Source organism: Callorhinus ursinus, unplaced genomic scaffold (genome assembly GCF_003265705.2).
Source record: "Callorhinus ursinus isolate GAN/ISIS: 27379988/994484 unplaced genomic scaffold, GSC_fseal_2.0 scaffold1, whole genome shotgun sequence".
NCBI classification, from domain to species: domain Eukaryota; kingdom Metazoa; phylum Chordata; class Mammalia; order Carnivora; family Otariidae; genus Callorhinus; species Callorhinus ursinus.
Window position 1 is genome coordinate 73,933,992 of NW_027397063.1, and position 20,381 is coordinate 73,954,372.

The 20,381-nt window shown below is 39.8% G+C and overlaps 1 protein-coding gene across 3 annotated transcripts in view; it reads left to right on the forward strand.

The window, feature by feature from the left end:
- Positions 1 to 20,381, forward strand: part of MCF2L2 (MCF.2 cell line derived transforming sequence-like 2) — a 259,995-nt gene that overhangs the window by 180,764 nt on the left and 58,850 nt on the right. For all 3 annotated transcript variants that reach the window (XM_073896615.1, XM_073896620.1, XM_073896623.1), the window contains exons 17-23: positions 5,011 to 5,077; positions 6,012 to 6,127; positions 7,299 to 7,368; positions 11,700 to 11,792; positions 12,490 to 12,582; positions 16,551 to 16,622; positions 18,678 to 18,803. In XM_073896615.1, the coding sequence (XP_073752716.1) occupies positions 5,011 to 5,077; positions 6,012 to 6,127; positions 7,299 to 7,368; positions 11,700 to 11,792; positions 12,490 to 12,582; positions 16,551 to 16,622; positions 18,678 to 18,803 (637 nt within the window). The remainder of the gene's footprint in view (positions 1 to 5,010; positions 5,078 to 6,011; positions 6,128 to 7,298; positions 7,369 to 11,699; positions 11,793 to 12,489; positions 12,583 to 16,550; positions 16,623 to 18,677; positions 18,804 to 20,381) is intronic.

Genomic DNA, 20,381 nt, shown 5'->3' on the forward strand with positions numbered 1-20,381 from the left:
TAAGAGTCTCTAAGTTCTTACATAACTGTTGAGTAATAAAATTGATTTCTACCCACCACCTAGTTATTTCTGTCTTCTGACTCCAGGTAATTGTCAATATGTCCTTAAACAGATTCGCCAAGTTGCTTAAGCCTAGCACTTCATAAGGGCTTAAAAGGCTGGCTGTACTCTGGTTTTCTATGAATACTTAACTGCGGCTATGGTCCTACTTGATACCATGGCTCATAGAAATATATTGGTATTGAAGCCCCTAATTCCTTCTGACATAGCAATTGTCATTTTGGGATGATTGTAAAAAGCAGAACCTCTTAGTGACTTTGTAGCTCAATGTGATCTTAAAGTAGCTTTTTGATAGCCTGTATACTTCTTGAATTGTATCTTCTGTCAGTGACCATCCTTTACCAGTCTTATCTAATAATAAGTGTTTATAAATAGATGTGAAGAAGACATACAAATGGCCAGCAGACACATGAAGAAATGCTCAACATCACCGGGCATCAGGGAAATCCAAATCAAAACCACAATGAGATACCACCTCACACTGGTCAGAATGGCTAAAATTAACAACTCTGGAAACAACAGATGTTGGTGAGGATATGGAGAAAGAGGAACCCTCTTACACTGCTGGTGGGAGTGCAACCTGGTGCAGCCACTCTGGAAAACAGTATGGAGTTTCCTCAAAAAAGTTAAAAATCGAGCTACCTTATGACCCAGCAATTGCTCTACTAGATATTTATCCAAAAGATACAAACATAGTGATTCGAAGGGACACATGCACCCAATGCTTATAGCAGCAATGTCCACAATAGCCAAACTATGGAAAGAGCCCAGATGTCCATCAAGAAACAAATGGATAAAGAAAATGTGAGATATATATATATATATATATATATATATATATATATATATATATATATATATAATGGAATATTACTCAGCCATCAATAAGAATGAAATCTTGCCATTTACAATGACATGGATGGAAGTAGAGGGTATTATGCTAAGTGAAATAAATCAGTCAGAGAAAGACAATTATCAGATTATTTCACTCATATGTAGAATTTAAGAAACAAAACAGATGAACATGGGGAAGAGAAGGAAAAATAAAATAAGATGAAAACAGAGAGGAAGGCAAACCATAAGAGTCATTGAACTCTAGGAAACAAACTGAGAGTTGTTAAGGGGAGGTGGGAGGGGGAAGGGATAATTGGGTGATGGGCTTTAAGGAGGGCACTTGATGTAATGAGCATTGGGTGTTATATGCAACTGATGAATCACTAAATTCTACCTCTGAAACTAATTTTTAAAAAAGAAAAAAATAGATGCAAAAATTGTTATTTTTAAGAAAAGATAATCGCTGAGCTATAAAATACGTAAGTTGTAGGTTTTATTTATATCTCTCATATGGGGTTTATATGCCATAACCTCCAGTAACATTCATTTCAAAATGTCATATAAACCATTTTTTAAATTATAAAACTGGTAAGTTTTTTAAATCACAGATTGTAGAAGAGCATAGAGTAAAATGTAAAAATTCTCCTTCCCTTTTTTCTAGCCTTCAGTACAACTCTCCAAAAGCAATCACTGTTAACAGTGTCTTAAGTTTCTTTGCATGAATTTTCAAATCATACACAATTTTATGGATATATGTACACATACTCATTTTTACATAGTCATACTATGTAAACTGTTCTTCATCTTGGTTTTTTTTTTAAGGTTTATTTATTTATTTTGGAGAGAAAGAAGGGGGGAAGAGAGAGAACAAACTGGGGGGAGGAGCAGAGGGAGAAGGAGAAGAAGACTCCCCACTGAGCAGGGAGCCTGATGTGGGGCTCCATCCCAGGACCCCAGGATCATGATCTGAGCTGAAGGCAGACGCTTAACCAACTGAGCCACCCAGGTGCCCCATCTTGGTGGTGGTGTTTTTTTTTAATTTACTTAAAATACCAAGACTGTGTCATACTAGCATGACTCAGCTTCATTCTCTTTTTAAAACTGCATGGTATTTCATTATATATGAAATATGGTACATATAAATTATGTACCATAATTTATTGATGAGAATATAAGTAATTTCCAATTTATATCTGGTTGTTGTGGAAGTGCAAATAATTACGATAATGAACATTCTTAGAAATGAAATTACTGAACCAAGGGGTTTCAAATTTTTTAAATTTTGAAGAGATATTTCCAAATTATCTCGCACATAGTTACACTTCTTTCAATATTATCTGACACTGTTTCCACATTCTTATCTATCAGTCTTCTTTTGAGATTTGAAATTTCTGCCATTCTAGTAGTTGAAAATTGTTGCTTCTTTTTATTATGCCTTTATTGGATTAGCGTGCATTGGGTATTTTTTTTCATAAGAAAAATAGTCATTTTTACATATGTGTGAATTTCCTGTATTTTGTCCTTTGATTATTTTCCCTTGACATATCCATTTAATGAGAGAAAAAGAAACCCTTTACTAGGTTAGACTACCATTTATTTATGTATTTTTCTGATTTTTTTAGCTCAGCTTTATAATTTTTATTTAATTATTTTTATTTTAATTCCAGTGTAGTTAACATACAGTGTTATATTGGTTTCAGATGTACAATATAGTGATTCAGCAATTCTGTACATTACTCAGGGCTCATCATGATAAGTGCACTCTTAATCCCCTTCATCTATTTCGCCCATCCTCCCATCCACCTCCCCTCTGGTAGCCATCAGTTTGTTCTCTATAGTTAAGAGTCTGTTTTTGGTTTGTCTCTTTTTGTGGTTGTTGTTGTTCATTTATTTTGTTTCTTAAATTCCACCTATGAGTGAAATCACACGGTATTTGTCTTTCTGTGACTGACTTATTTCCCTTAGCTTTATACTCTCTAGATCCATCCATGTTGTTGCAAATGGCAAGATTTCATTTTATGACTGAGCAATATCTCACTGTAGACCTATACCACCTCTTCTTTATCCATTCATCTATTGATGGATACTTGGACTTCTTCCATAACTTGGCGATTGTAAATAATACTGCAGTAAACACAGGCATGCATATATTTTCTTGAATTAGTGTTTTTGTATTCTTTGGGTAAAAACCTAGTAGTGGAATTACTAGAATTCTACTTTTACTTTTTTGGGGAAACTCCATACTGTTTCTCACTCTGGCTGCACCAGTTTGCATTCCCACAAACAGTTGTACAAGGGTTCTTTTTTCTTCACATCCTTACCAACACTTGTTGTTTCTTGTCTTTTTGATTTTAGCCATTCTGACAGGTATGAGGTGATATCTCATTGTAGTTTTGATTTGTAGTTCCCTGATGATGAGTGATGTTGAGCATCTTTTTATGTGTCTGTTGGTCATCTGTATGTCTTCTTTGGAGAAATGTCTGTTCATGTCCCCTGCCCATTTTTAATTGGATTATTTGGGATTTTTTTTTTTTGGTGTTGAGTTGTATAAGTTCTTCATGTATTTTGGATACTAACTCTTTATCAGATATGTCATTTACAAATATCTTCTCCCATTCCATAGGTTGTCTTTTAGTTCTGTTGATTGTTTGCTATGCAGAAGCTTTTTATTTTGATGTAGTCCCAATAATTTATTTTTTATTTTATTTCCCTTGCCTCAGGAGACATATTTAGAAAAATGTTGCTATGGCCATTGTCAGAGAAATTACTGGGATAGGTTACCTTTTAATAGATAACCTACCAACAGTTCTCAGGAAACCATAAATGTATGTATTCCACACATGATCACCTGTACAAACACTAACTCACTTAGAGGCCTAAAAGAAAGCCCAAAAGAAAAAGTGTCTGAGAAGAGAAAGAAAACAGTCTATCTGGAGATGGATGTGGGGACTGGCCTCATGCTTTCTATTACTTTTCTATTGCTATAAAAAATATGACCATTAACTTAACAGCTCCCAGTTTCCTGTGATAGAAGTCCAGGCACAGCATGACTGGCTTTTTACTCAGGTCCCACAGAGCTAAAATAAAGTTGGTCAGCTGTGCTCAGTATTCTCTTCTAAGTTGATCTGGTTGTGGCAGAATTCAGTTCCTTGCAACTGTAGAACTAAAGTCCCAGTTTCCTTGCTGGTTATTAACTGGGGGCCACTCTCAGTATCTAGAGGCAGCCTATGTTCCTTATCACAGAGCCTCTCCCATCTCCAGAGTCAGCCAAGGACAGCTTCCCTTGTGTTAAAGCTTTCTCACGCTTCCAGTCTTTCTGACTTCTAGACCCAGATCTGATGAGTTCATGAGACTAGGAAAGACCAACCAGATAATCTACCTATCTTAGGGTCAACTGATTTGGAACAAAACAGAATGGCAAAGACCTTCCACAGTAGCACCTAAATTAGTGTTCAGTTAATTAACTGGGAGGAGGTGTATGTATGCAAGGGGTCAGGAATCTGGGGGGTCATCATAGCATTCTGCCCACCACAACCCCCACCTGCCTTCCTCAAGGAAAGCAGACAGAAGTCATGTCTGTTGTCTGAGGACACCAATCCTACTGAAACATTAGATGCCAGAGAAAGGGAGCAAGACTGGCATCCATCTAACCTCATGCACAACAAAGTCCCACCCATGCGGGTCAAACATCTTGATATGAGCAATGAAACAGCAGAAAGCTGCAGAGAATATCTCAGAAACCACACATACAATGTAGGGGTCGGGCAGGCCTTCCTGACCAAGGATCAAAACCTGGCATTTCCGACTCCACAATCTCTGCCTTTTTGACCCCTACACTGTGACCCACCAGAGGACAGGTCATTCATTGGCTGTACAGATAGATTTTGAGTCCTCTGACCTTACTGTTTCTTCTTATGCCAGTGTGATCAGATGTGCTTTTGTGAGTTGTTGGCCTTGGGTATTCAGTAGAACAGAATGAACTGACCACAACCTAAGTAGGTAAGCCACTCAAGGGAACCGTAGTGATGAGCATTATTCTAAAAGAATTCTAAAAACCCTCTCTTCCCTCCCTCCATCTCTTTCTCTTTCATATTCCCACCTGCTGCCGTGATTCAGGCGCATCATACATGACCTGCTTGAGACGGAAGAGATTTATATAAAAGAGATTAAGAGCATAATTGATGTAAGTAGACTGGGGTAGTGGACATTAAGCATGTATTCAAATTAGAGTTCTGTTGCACAAAGAGACTTAAAATAGTTGCCGTATGTCTCTAGAATTTCCACCAAGAGTTCAGGTCTTATAATATCACAAGTATCTTTCCAATAGGAATAAGAACATTCTTATGACTAGTGATCCGTGTAACTAAATAACTTCCAAAGGATTGTATCAATTCATACTGATTTTAGCAGGGCCCAGTAGGTTGCCAACAATGGACATGATAATTTGAATATTTTTGATAATTTAATAAGGGAGAATTGTTTCAAGTAGGATTTTTTGCTTGAGAGTAAAAATTTGAATTTTTCCTATTTTCCTAAGAGAATAATCTGAGAAATAAATGATCTGTACAAAGTTATAATAGAATTTTTATAATAAAATATCAAAAGAAAATAAAATCTCCAATAAAAAAGGGGATGTTAATACAGTCTGATATTCATGCTGAATGAAATATTATTCAACTGTTACAAAATATTTTGAATAATATGTAGCAATGTTGAAAAATGCTTATAAGATTAAACTAAAAACAGTATTAAATAAGCTTTTAAAAAGTCATGAAGGAAATATAAAACAGTAATAATTGCATTTGGTTGTAAAATGATAGATAAGTTTTTTGCTTTCACACTTGACTTGTATAACATAAACATTTAAAAAATATATTTGTTCTTTCTATAAAATGCCATTTTATTATCACTGCCATTTAAATTTAACCACCTTCTTCTGAAGATGGACACATGAAGGGAATAATATATATCAAAAGAAAGCATTTGATGAAATGGCTTTCAGGAAATAAGTGTGCCATGTTTCCCAGTTATTAAAGTTTTGGTCCCTAGAGAAGCTAATTCAGATCATCTCTTAAATGTTCTTATCTGTAAAACCTATCTTGTTTCCACCTTTGCAGGGATATATCACTCCAATGGATTTTATTTGGCTGAAGCATCTGATTCCAGATGTTCTTCAGAATAACAAGGAGTTTCTCTTTGGGAATATTAGAGAACTTTATGAATTTCACAACAGGTATATAATAATTCGAACTATCAGGAAAAATGGAAAGTAAGAGAAAAATGGAAATCAGACTGATGGGATTTGGAGATGAACATGTGTAGACATTGCCAGACTTAAGCAAGTAGTCCAGAGTCAATGGACTTGGTTGGGATGGGATGGGATGAGAAGGAGGGGAGAAGTGCCATAGATCTCTGAGGGAGAAGGGGAAAGGCATCAATGGAGCATGTACCAAGTGTCAGGCATTAATGTTATATTTTTTGTGTGTTCCTTTGCTTATTTATCTATTCATGTATCTGCCTTTATTGAGGACCTCTTCTGTGTCAGGCACTGTGTTCAGCGTTGGGAATACAAAGATCACCAAGACACATGTCCACATACCTACTATCATCAAGTAGTGCTGGGAGCTAGGGTGTTGGAAAATGCTAACTGGTTGGACAAGTTGTCCTTTTAGCCCAGGGCTGCTTGGGTGTTGAGTTCTAGAGAATTAGAGGAGGAAGGGACTTTGGAGATCATCTTCCAAGCCTTTCATTTCACAGATGAACCTGCAGCTCGTTTCCTCTCTTTACTCAGTATAACAACCCCAAATCACACATCTAATTGATGGGAAAGAAGAGACTCCTTGGTGAATTGACCCACAATTGTTTCCCAACCCCGTCTCTTGTCCATTGGTCAGACACACAACTGAAATGGAAATCCCATTTCTGCTACCTTCCCTGAAGAAGTTATTCAGCCTCTTCCATGCTTTGGGTTTCACATTTATGAGACCCTACCTTACTAGGTTTGGTGGAGGATTAAATGAGATATTGTTTATGAAGTACTTAGCTTATGCCTGGCTTGCCTCAAACCCTCAGTGATATTAGCAGTAGACACAGCAACAGTAGTTCATGTTCATGTGATTCTCATGTAGCAGGGAGCATCAGCGCATCTTGTCGGTCTACAGCTAGTGCCTAGAATTATCAGGACAAGCTGTGGTTGGCTTCAAGGAATCCTAGTAATGTCACAGAATGTTTTTTTCTTCCAAATTGGTATGTTGAAGATGAGTCAAGAGCAATAAACCCTGGAAAACAGCATTTTTCTGAGCACCTCTTAAAATCTTATGTGATTTTACTTAAGAAAAAAACTTATGTATTTTAACTTCATACATGTAAAAAATCAAAATGTGATTATACTTTTCCTTCCCTAGGACTTTTCTAAAAGAATTAGAAAAGTGCACCGAAAACCCTGAACTTCTGGCACGCTGCTTTCTCAAGAGAGTAAGTCTGTGCTCCCAGAAACTCAGAATAACCATGGGGTTAAAGTTAGCCCTTAATTTTCTGTGTGAGGAGCAAGGGCAAATGGGAACACCAATGGTCTCAAAAATTACACATGCCTTTTGAGTGCAAAGCAGGAGTCCTTTTGTAATATGTCACCCAGCGTGAGATGAGTCCAGTTTGACTAGGCTCATATGACAGATGGGAGCAACTTACAAGCTTGGCCTCCTGCAAAGCCCAGTGACATGGAGGACTGGACCCCCAAAACAGATGATCCTCCTCTGAATGACTAAGCTAACTGGTTTTTTGTTTGTTTGTTTCTTTTTTTTTTTTTTTGAGCCGAAGGCAGCGGCCTAACAACTGAGCCACCCAGGCACCCAAGCTAACTGTTTTCGAACAAAAATCACACAGCAAGCTTAAATTCCTCGCTAAAGTTGTATTAACACTCTCAAGAGAAGAAGTACTGATGCTAAACTAAAAGTCTCAGAAAATGTCTTTTCTTCCATTTTATTTTTTTACAGCATAGAGGATGGTTAGAATATGTTAAATCTGTGGTCCCTCTTTTTTTTTTTTTTACTTTTCAGTTTGGAATTTATTTATTTTTTATTCTTTTCTTTTAAGATTTTATTTATTTATTTGACAGAGAGAGAGAGAGCATGCAAGCAGGGGAAGCGGCAGGCAGAGGGAGAGGGAACCTAGACACGGTGCAGGCTCAATCCCAGCATCCTGGGATCATGACCTTAAGCCGAAGGCAGACGCTTATCCGACTGAGCCACGAGGCACCCCTTTATTTTTTATTCTTAATGAAAAAATAACTTTGGAGCATATTCTAAAGCTTATTTTTTAAAATTTTATTTAAATTCAATTAATTAACATAGAGTGTATTATTAGTTCCAGAGGTAGAGTTCAGTGTCTATGGTCCCTCTTATGCTTAGTACCCCATTTATGATTTCCTGCCCTACACCACCATCTCTGACTACTTCCCCTTCTCCGTGCACAGACGTCTTCCCTCTTGCCCTCTCTGCACCCCTGCTTTGGGCAGTGAATAGCTGTTTGGGCCTATTGAGCCGGTACAGAGACATGTATTACCTAGCACTGCTCCCCAAGCACTTTCTTCCTTTGGGAGGACTATGCAGAGGATCCTCATGCCCTGGACTTTCTAAGTCTTTTGCATTTCTCCTCTCTCTCAACTAGCTCTTCTTTTCATTCTCTTCCTTCTTTTTCTTTTTGTGAGCCTGAGACAACAGACGAAACAACTTAAACATTTTAAACAACCCAAATTAAGGCTGATAAGTCTAAGAGCAGTACGTGTGATAAACTGAGAGCAAGCAAACACAAATGCCCAGGTTTCAAGGCATTTGACATAACAGAGAAACAGAGCCTTCAACCCTCAGAACTCTTGCCAGCTTAGAAAGCCTTTTCCACAGCCTATATGGGCTTTTCCACCACAACCTCATCATAGGTTTTTTGTCAAGTGCCAAAATTCAAGGTACACTGAAAACTATGTTGTATTTAATCTAATTAATTTCCTTTTTGAATTACTTTATAGCATTATTCGTGTTTTGTACTACTTTGTAATTTTGCACTCATCAAACCACCAATGTGAAGTCTAGTTTCAGAGCTTAGAAATATTTTATAATTGCTTATGTCATTATTGCAAAGACTTATTTAAATTGTTGGATGAGAAAAGGACCGAATTCCTGTGGGGAAAAAATGGATATGATAAAAAACAATTGTCCAAGTGTAAGGCAATGGTTAAGGAATTGCTGACAAAACATCTTTTCCTAGAAGAATTCCTCACCTAAAGTTTTGCAAAGCCTTTCCCCCATGTTGGGAGAAACCTGAGAAATCATTAATCCAGACCTGCATATAAACACTGCATATGATCCTATGTGATTTATGATGTTGGAGACATAGTACAGGTAATAAATTCTTCTCCATCATAAAGTTATTAGTCTGGGACAGATGGAGTAATTAAAAACCATGATCAGGTAATCTTTGAGGCTCCTTGAGGGAACTGGCTGTTGCTGTGTATTTGTTAGCCAATGAGGTGGGCCCCTCACCCGTTATCTACTACAACAACTGACCTTTTCTCAGTAATATTTGCAGAATTCCATTAATCATGAAAATGAGTTTTGAAATATTCCTCTGGCCAAATATTTTAATCAGACTCTCTAGTCTGCAGAATCCAGGAAGATTCTGCCCCAGAGACCAGGCTCTACATAGAATGATATTTGTCAATAGTCTACTTTGAGTTCCATTAGCTCTGAGATGTGACAAGGCAAAATGGGAAGAGCCCTGGGGTGGGACTCAGGAAATGTAACTTCTTGCGAAGTTGAGCCACTTGCTATCTGCGTGACCTCATGTTAAGCCACTTAAACCCCCGGAGTCTCACTTCCCTCCTCCATACAATAGGCTTAATAATACCAATATGTAAAGTCGTTGTGGAAATCTAATAAAATAGTGTATACAGAAGGGTTTTACAAAGTAAAAAATGTCTTGTCAATGGCTACCATATATTGGGTGCTCCATACATATTGGGCATTTGTTGAGAAGTTTCTATACATTGTCTCATTTAATCTCACAGTAGTCCTAGTTGACTGCTGTTGTGAACCCACTTAATAGATGAGAAAACTGAAGTATAGGAAGGTTGAGTAACTGAACTTGGGCCATTTGGTTTGGAACTGACAAAGCCAAGAACTGAACCTGGACCATCCACCATCAGAGCCCACCATCCTAATGTGTAAATGATCATATGTGAATAGGAGTTTTTGGTAGCAGTTATTTTTTTAGCCTCCTGATTTGTTCTATAGGCAGGTGAGGATAGTTGGGCACTTTTATATGCTGCTGGTCAGTGTGTATCCTTTCTTTAAGGAATTTTGGATTGAAGAGCAATTGTAGGTCAACAGTCGTGTTTTGGTGCTTGAAGGCCTATGGTGTTCTGCCTTGCTCAAAGTGTAGACATAGTACCAGGGAGTGAGGGTTTGAGGAGCACACTTTTCAGCTCAGCATCCCCCAAGAGAACCATGTGCCTCTGTTGCTGGGAAAGTTTGGGGAAAGGTGGCTGACTTTTGAGGATGTTTCACTGGGTGGGAGGATCTCCTCCAACTTTTATATAATCTTCTGATGGTTAGTGTTGAAAGCCCTGAAACCTTGAATTCTTTTAGGAGCTAAAGGCCAATGATTTTGTGCTCTGACAGACCCAATGTGGGTGAGATGCCTTCATCAATTTGTAATATTTTATAAGTCTGGCCTGTGGTATGGCAGGAGTGTTCCCCGTGTGTGGGCTGCTCTGAGTTATTATTCTAGTTCCTTAACTTGTCTGAAGAACATTTCTTAAGAGCCATCTTCCTTCTTTCTACAAGCAGAAATGGAAAGAAATAGACATAGTTGAAGCTGTGAGGAAAACAGTGACCTATGTCCACATGAAGGCCATCAAGAGTTGGCCTGAGAAAGACAGGGACATGGAAATCCACCAGGATGCAGCCCCGTAGGCTTCCCCCCTCCCCAGACAGCACAGGCTCTGTGACCAGCATAGCTGCTGTGGTCCAGGTGCGCGTGACGGAGTGGATGAAGCTGGCAAGCTGACTCCATAGGCTGGGAGCAACCTCTCCAGGGTACTGGTGGGTATGTGCCTACCTCTCATGGTCTTTGATGCAATGAGAAATAGGTCACACAGCACTTGGAATCCGTCTTGATCTCTAGCTCTGAGTTAGTCATATAATGTTTCCTGTCTTAGAGTCTGGTGCTGTAGGTGGAAAGGGATGTCTGAGGCAGAGCCTGCTGATTTGGGGGTTGCCCAAAGGACTTAGCACTTGTTTTCTTCAAGCTGCCACATTTTCCTTTTGGGGTGTTTCTATCTTTTGGATGTCTCTTGGTTTATTTTCTGCAGTTAGCATCATGATGATCAAAATAGGAAGATAGGGAGAGAGAGAGAGGAGGAGCCATCAGCTACCAGCACCTTTTCTGTCAATTTTGTACTTCACTGCAGAGCTACTCTGGGGAGACAGTGATGTCCTGGATAAAGAGCAGAGGAGGAAGGATGAAGATTAAAACCCGCTCCTGTTCATGAATTTACCGATTTGTCAGAATCCTGTAGTTGTTTCCACAGCACCCTGTTCGTATCTGTGTTTAGGACTTACGGTTGTTCAGAACCTTCTGTTTACCTTCCCATCACACAGTCACCCCAGCATGAGGTTATCATGCATCCCCAGTTCCTCACACCATGAAAAGACTCAGGCTTCTTGAATATTTGAATGAATAAACAGTATCATCCTGTCCACTTACTGAAAAATAGAACCTGATTAATCTGTTCCAATTCTTTTCCCACTCAGAAAGAAGATCTTCAAATATATTTTAAATACCATAAGAATCTGCCCCGAGCTAGGGCAATCTGGCAAGAATGTCAAGACTGCACCTTCTTTGGGGTAACGTTGAGATCACAAAGTCTCGCACAAATGGTTTTTCCTGGACAATGTTTATGTGTGCCAAGTCTTTAAAGAAATCAGAAGTATGAACGAGGCAGGGGAATTTGGCATTTGAATTTATGTTTATTGAAAGTCTCTCCTATTTTGAGATGACATGTTGGAAGTTTTGATGTGGCCCTGGGTCTCTATGGGACAGGCCTGTGAGGAGCAGCTCTAGCCTGGTGAGCAAACCAGAGTCCTCGTCTAGGATGGGGAATTTTTAAAAGGAATTAAATCCAAAAGGTCACATTCTGGGGCTCCTTGGAATGATATTAGTAAGTCATCATGTAACTTCTAGACTCAAAATGACCTGAATAGACACAACTCAAAGACAGGCTGCCTCTTTTTCAGGATTTGAGGTACCCCACTGTCTTCCAGTGGACTTGCTTTCTAAAAGAAATAAATGGTCCTGCTTCCCTAGCTGCATCTAGAATTACTAGCCCAGCCATCCTCTTTCCCCTTTCTCTCATTTGACACATTGTTCCTAAGGCACCCAAGGACTCAATAACGTTACTAACCAGGTCAACACAGCAGCATCTCTTCCCCCCAGCGCCCCCTCCAAGAGCCTGTTTCATTTCTTGTATTCAAATGCTGCCTCTTTGTTCTCTCCATGTGTTGTTGGTTTTGTTTTACATTTGTTTCTGTTTGGCTTTTAAAGGTATGCCAGCGCCAACTGGATCACAATCTCCCTCTTTTTAAGTATCTCAGAGGACCCAGCCAGAGACTTATAAAATACCAGATGCTGTTGAAGGTAAAGTCGATGAGACAGTGCTTTCCTGTGCTGGGAAAACACGTGTGTGCTAGGATGCTCTTTTCCTTAGACATGCAGAGCTGTGACTTCGTCTTCCAAAGGGGAAGAAGATAGGTCTCTCCTTTAGGCTTTTTCTGTCCTCCAAGTCCAAAGCAGCATACCTCGGTGAGGAGGACCAAAGAATCAGAGACTCGAAAGGGACCTGGAAGCCTGGCTGGTCCAACATGCGGCCTAAGGCATGAATCTCTCAGGAGGCTGGTTTGGGGAAGGAGAGGTCCTGGAGAGCAAAGGGAGAAAGGGGAATGCCACCACATTGCTGGCAACTGAGAGAGCGGGGAGGCAGCCAGAGGCTGTCCTCTCATATAAGGTATCTACAGGCAAGATATCATCTGCTCCATTTTACAGATGAGGCAAGGAGCTTCAGAAAAGAGGTTTGATGTTCCCTGAGTCACAATTTTCTGTGCATTAAAACAATGGAAGGGAGAAGGCAAAACTGGAGTCTTTTCTCCTTTTACAATATCTACCTCCATCCTTCGATTAAGGATCTTTCTCAAGAGCAACATAATAGAGGGCATTTTGCTCTGCTGAACCCCTAGGTGGTTCGTTCTCTGTCTGCCAACAGCACACCTGCAGGAGAGCACTCCCAGACACCCCAAACAGGAGACAAGGCTCTGTCAGGCTGCCTCCCTGCCTGTGAGCTGAGGGAAAGTTTTGGGCCCCTTCTCCAACTTGTGTTTTGAGTTAACCTTTATAAGCAGCTCTTGCCCAGTGGCTACTATCTCTCAAAACAACAACAACAACAAAAATGAAAAACAAAAAACACAAGCACCTGCTGTTTAATGGGGACCTTCCCATATGTACTTCTTACTTAATCCCCACAATCAGACGCACCAGAAAGACTCTGGAGTGCGAAGAAACTGAGGCTCGGGGAGGTTAAGCTCATTGCCTAACATTCTGCCCTCAGAAAAAGCTGCCCCCTTCAGCTTTGCCTCAGCAGTCCCAGCCTCAGCTGGACCGGCCCTGCCGTCACCACATATGGCACTTCTGGACGTTTTAGGCCTTGGTTTTCTCATGTGTTGGGTGGGGATACTAGAACCTCCTCCACAGGATTGCTGTGCGGAGCCAGTAGGTAATGCCTGTAGAGAACTTGCTCGGGGCTGACCCCCAGGAAGCTTCCTGGAATGCGTAGCAGCCGTTGTTCTATCCATAGAGATGCCACAGCAGTGTGGGAATGGGAATGAGCCCCAATGCTTCCCTCCACCATGGCATCTGTGAGTGTGTCTCCATACAGTGCTCACGTAGAGCCTCACACTCCTCTGACCAACCCATCTTTACTGTCATCCGAGCTGTACAAGTCCTACCCAGTGAGGAAGGAGCAGGACGAGTGGGGGGTCTTCACCACCTCCGTCTGGGTCCGTCGGGCACTGAAATGCCTGAGTTTTCCCACAGAAGCGATGTTGCCTCAAGAGCGAAGTTCTGTACCATACACAGAGGGCTACAGGGCGCAGTGATTAGAAACCCAGACTGAGGAGTTAGCCATCTGGGGCGTGGATCCAGCTCTGCCGCTTCCAGACTGCATGAACGCAGGCAAATTACTTAACCTGTCTCTGCCTCAGGTTCCTCAGCTGTGAAGTGAAGGTAGTACTAGTCTTTTCCTGGTATGCTTTTTGGGAGCATAAACGAGGTAACACATGTTAAAAGTAATTAGAGAATTTTGTTAGTTTCATGTCACTCAGGAAATGAGACAGAATCACTATAAAATATTCCTCAGGGATGTGAAACAATTGGAGCCTATTCAGGGCAAACCAGTTTTTCCCATAGCTAAGCTTGCTGCGTGCTGGAAAAACAAGTCCAAACCACTGGCACGCCTGTGAAGAAAGGAAGAACTTCGTAGTGTTCTCCACCCTGAGGGACAGAGCTCATTCTGCAGGGCCTACCATCATCTTCTTTGGGAGCACTGGTGTCTGACTGATGGCCCCCTGGCTTAGAAAGGATCGTGGAATTCTGGTGTGAGAAGGCTTTTTCCGAGTACAAAAGAAAGGGAAGGGAATGATAGATAATGCCATTAAAAACAGACACATGAAAAACTGTGTGAAATATAATATTAGCAAGATACAGGACAGATCTTAATAATGACCTCATAGAAGTTAGTAATTTAAAAAAACAAAAACAAAAAAGAAATACCTATGAAATGCTTCAAATCTTTTCTGAGATATGAAAATTAACACTTGTGACAGAGTTTTTTGAATACATAATGTACATAATGTGTAATGAGTCATGGCAAGCTGATTAAACAATATATTATTTATTAGCATATATTAGAAATAGATGCATTTAGGGACAACAGGAATTCACTTTTATTGAGGTCATGATTTATGTCAAAGAGGCTAAGTGATGTATGGAAACTATCAGATTTATTTATTTATTTTTTAAGATTCTATTTATTTATTAGACAGAGAGAGAGCCAAGCAGGGGGAGGGGCAGAGGGAGAAGCAGGCTCCCTGCTGAGCAGGGAGCCTGATGCGGGGCTTGATCCCAGGACTCTGGGGTCATGACCTGAGCTGACGGCAGACACTTAACATGACCTGAGCTGAAGGCACCCCAAAACTATCAAATTTAATGTAGAGAATTTTTCTTACCTGGATTTTAAGATGTGATTTGGAAAATGGTGCATTATTTGTTTATAATAAATTTTGCTTATTATAAGAAGGTTGTTCTAGAATAGGTGGTTATGCTGATTTCCTGTGTAATGCGACTCATGTCATAGGAGTGATATTCATTTTTCTTCTCTTAAAAAAATGAAAGACTACTATTAGAAAAAAGAATAGGGAGAGGTTGGTAAAAGGATATAAACTTTCAGTTTACAAGATGAATAAGGTGTGAGGATCTGATGTAAAACATGGTGACTATCGATAACAGTGTATTATATAATTGAAATTTTCTAAGACTGGGACTTAAATGTTCTTGCCAAAAAAAAAAAAAGATAAATATGTGAAGTAATGATGTGTTAATTAACTAGATGGAAGAAATCCTTTTACAATATATACATATATCAAATCATCACCATATACATTTTGAATACCTAACAATTTTATATGCCAATTATACCTCAACGTTGAAATAAAAAAGAAAATAATTAAAAAATAAATGGAGGACATAGGCAGTTTACAAAAGAATAAATGTTAATAGCAAACATTTTTGTTTTGAAAGTTCCACCTCACCAGTTATTTGAGAAATTCAAATTAAAACAAGTGAGGTAGGATTTCTCTGCTGATTGAATTGGCAAAACTTTTTGGTTAAATGTTAATACTCCATGTAGGGTGGGGGCTGGTGAAATAAACTTTCATATATGACTGGTGGGAACATAGTCCTTCTGTAAAGAACTTGGAAGTATGCATCAGAATTTTTAACATTGGGGTGCCTGTGTGGCTCAGTTGGTTAAGCATCCAACTCTCGATTTCAGCTCAGGTCATGATCTCAGGGTCTTGAGATCAAGTCCCACATTGGGCTCCATGCTCAGCACAGAGTCTACTTGTCCCTCTCTTTCTGCTTCTCCCCCCACCAAATAAATAAAATCCTTAAAAAAAAAAAAAAAAGAACTTTTAACATTGACCATTTCACTTCTAGGAACTTATCCTTGGGGAAAAAAGCACAAAGATCATTATTATTATTGTAAAAAGTTATTGAACCTAAATGTTTAAAAGTAAGGGGGATTAATGAATTATGATTTATCTACAGGATGCGACACTGCTACAACTAAAAAACTTGTTTTAGAACATAATGTCATGGAAAAATGTTCATGATACATTGTTGAGTGAGAAAAAACAGGCTACAAAACAGTGTGTCCAATATAATTCTGTTTGTGGAAAGTACGTCCTCTGTTAATTCAGCATTGGCTGGAGGTAGCACAGTAGATTTTGTTGGCATTCAACTTTTTGATTTCCAATAAGACTTCTGGGTTAATGCAGGGTCTGCTGGATTTTGAGTCTCCTGAGGATTTGGGGATAGACTCCGGTGACCAAGAAGGAGGTTTGGCTAAGGTACTGTATATTAAATATTGTTTTATATAACTAACTGTTAATGGTGTTTGTCTATGGGTGGGCAGATTTATAGCAATTTTGTTTTTCTTGTTTATGATCTTTATTATTTAAATTTTCTAAAATAGCATGTATCTTATAATTTGTAGTCACAGAAAAAACAAAAAAATTAAAGGCAATTTCAAAGTGAGGTTTTGTAACAGGATAACTAGTGATATATTTTTTTTCCTACACATAAAAATGTTTTAACAGGAATACAAAATTAAGTGAATGTGTAAAATGCTTACATAAAAGACTGGAAATAAATATGATAAAATCTCTGCTGTGGTTTTCCTGCAGGGTAGGATTATGTATGATTTATATTTACTTGTTTGTGCTTCTTAGTATATCTAATTTGCATACATTATGCCCTGTTCACCTCTAAGTGTGTTTGTGGGTGTGAATTCTAAGACAGCCAAGGTTCCCTCGGAAGAAATGGTGACCATACTGTACTGGGAAGAGATCTGTGACTTAGGAGTGGGGTTTCTTTTAAATTTTCTATAGAATATTCTAGTTTTAACAAGAATAACATGAGAAGCAGTCCTCTCTGCTCAGTATATATGGTAGGGACTCCTTGAAATTAAGAGAAGCTCAAGACACAGATAATATAGCCTGGAGCAAGGGGGGCTAGGCTGAGTTAGTTTAATAATGTTTGTAAGGGTGTTTCTGAGCCCTGCATTACACAATGTAAAAGTAGCTACCTGCTATGTTTGTGGGAGGAGGGTTAGTGGGAAGGAGAGGGAATTGGAACAGTTGAGTCTCTAAAAGGAAGTTGAGTTTTAAGTGTTGAATAAAAAGGAAGACCCCTGGTGTAAGAATGTAATCCTTTATTGATGATATTACAAAAAACTCAGGTGAGAGTCTGTTGTCTTCTCCCAGCACCTGGAGCATGTTTATATGAGTGAGAGGGTAAGAATCCAATGGCATTCATTGGCCCTGTCACTCATATCTCTGATCCAAAGAAGCTAATCCTCAATGCTTAGGCAGAAATTAGGAGAATACACAAACCTTTGCTTACATCACACGTAGAGGACAAAAAGAGATGGGACTATACAGGGAGGGGAGGGGCAGCAAAGAGCTGTCTGTTTTTTGTTATAGAAATTGATGTGTTAAAAAGAAAAAAAAAAGGAAGAAACCAAAATTTTTTTATTGGTATTTACCATAGAACAGATAAATATGCCACGTAGGTAGCAGGGGAATAAAATACTGGAACTGTAAGCAAAAGACTTACACACTGAAACAATCATCCCTATTATGTCCTAAGTGTCTCAGTAGTAATAACTGGAACATTGGTCTCTTGAATTAGCAGTTATAGTGTTTGTACTCAATGCTGAGTCTTCCTGTTTGGGAGGTGCAGACCTTGTTGGCTTATCTCTTTGGTGTCTTTAATGGTGGTAGAATGTGAGAAAGACTGGGGAAGGAGAGGGAGGAAGGGCAGAGCTGGGGCGGGGTGTGGGGATTCAAGGTGGCAAATGCAACAGTTATGGCATTTACATGTAAATCATGAGTAAACCTCCACATGGAAGCTCATTCTCTGCTTCTATAGGAGATTACAAATATCCTCCCTGCGATGGTTTTAAGTATAATTTTACCCATAGGAATAGGACTTTCACATTACATTCAGGAATATGATACTCAGATTTTACTTTTCAATAGGCTCCTGGGCTAGGGGTGTAAAAAGGAAGAGCAGCCTATTTAAAGGGTCTGGGTTTTCCATGCTTTAAAGGTCAGTATGTTTCTTATGCAGCATGATGTCCATGATTTTATGAACTCCATTCTTAATGAGTGCAACGTACAGAAGGTGTGGTCGATGATTTTGCTAGTGTGTATATCATATATGTAAACCAGGAAGTATCTTTAGCCACCATTCTTTGGAAGCAGGGCAAGAGATCCGTGTATCCACCTTCTCCATCTCTGTGCTGGCTGGATCCATGGCTCCTTATTTCTGTCCTGTTTTCCTAGTTCACTTGGTTAGATGGTTTACCTTTTGATTTCCAACAAGGCATTTGGTTTACACAGAATGGGCCAAAGAGGACCAAGGACTCCGCATTCTCAGCTGAACTACAGCAAGCTTTGGCCATGTTGGAGGATTTGATCAAGTCCTGTGAGTTGGCCGTGGACCTGGCAGCAGTCACTGGATGTCCGGTATGGGCCATAGCAAGTATGGAAATAGTTCAGCAAAAGTCAGGCACAATATTACAAAGGTAGGAGATGCTGTGGTAAAGGTAGAGAGGGGACCTGTGGTGAAGGAATCTGACTCTGAGGAAAGTAGCCTAAATTGTGCAGCAAATCTGTGCTGTGGGAATCCAGGCAGCCTCTCAGCATTTTCAGGAGTCTTGGGTTTGACTCCTTGGGGTCCTGAATGTTGAGACTGACCCACACTCTGGAATGACCAGGAACTCAGAGGCCAGAACATAGATGGGCAGAGGAAGGTGCTGAAGGAGTAATTTATTCTCTGACTCATGGCACTATTAAAAGATTAAAAGATTTTCCTTCCTGCCTCAGATTTTCTCTATGCAAAGTCCTTTGAAAGTGGGTCCTAAGTGAAAGCCTAACTCCATTTTTACGTCACTGATCTCAGAAGAGGACCAACAAGCATATATCGTATATTCTGTAATCCAAATGGTTGAAGAAAAATACCAGAAGAGGCAGTGCTGGGGAGTTGAGCCCTCTCAACACGGGCATGAGGGTAAACTCTGAGTGGGTCAGTCCCAGGGATTCTAGAAAAGCAGGCCACCCTCTGGAACCAGATGACCTCCTTGGGACTGAGACATCATTGCTATTCAGCTGGGTTTCACTGGGGGTGCTCTAGATCTTGACTCAGATGGATTAGTTTTTCATCCTTGTCATAACAAATTACCATAACCTTAGTGGCTTAGAGCAGCACAAATGTATTATATTATAGTTCCATAGGTCAGAAGTACAACACAGTCTCACTAGGCTAAAATCAAGGTGTCTGCTTTCATTTTGGGAGGTTCTGGGAGAGAATGTTTCCTTGCCTTGTCCAGCTTACCAAGGCCCCACACATCCCCTGGCTCATGGTTTCTCCTTCCATTGTCAAAGTTCTTCTTGACTCACATCATCCTGACCTTCTCTTCTGCTTCTCTTCCACTTTTGAGGACTCTGTGATTACATTGGACCCACCCATTCATCCACAGTATTGGCCATCTTGAAGTCAGCTGATGAACAATCCTAATTCCATCTGCAACCTTAATTCCCATTTGTCATGTAACCTGAAATATTCTCAAATTCCAGGGGTTAGGATGTGGACCTCTTTGGAAGGCTATTCTGTCTACCACAGAGGGATGAAGAATTTTGAGGATTACACTTCAGACAGATACTTTTCCTTCTCTCTTTTTCCTTTTCATTTTTACCTGGCTTTAACATACTGTTTGTTCATTGAGGTCTGGCCAATAGAAATGACCTTTCTTTTCTTTCCTGGTCATAAGTCAAGCCATGCAAATTAATTAGGGGCAAAAAAAAAACCCATGATCTTTTTATTTCCCTCCCTCCTGGTATTTCCCTGGCCAGCATCTCAGAAGCAGCCCCACTGGGTCCACAGTGATCCAGGTAGTGATGCTGTTACTGTCCCCTGGGACTCAAGAGTGTTCTCTGCTTACTACTGATGAATGATTCAGGAGGGTATTCATGAACCACAAGGTATGTGTGGGAGGGGATCATCTTCTTGGTAATAATTTTTTCCTTCTTCATTTAAGGAAACTC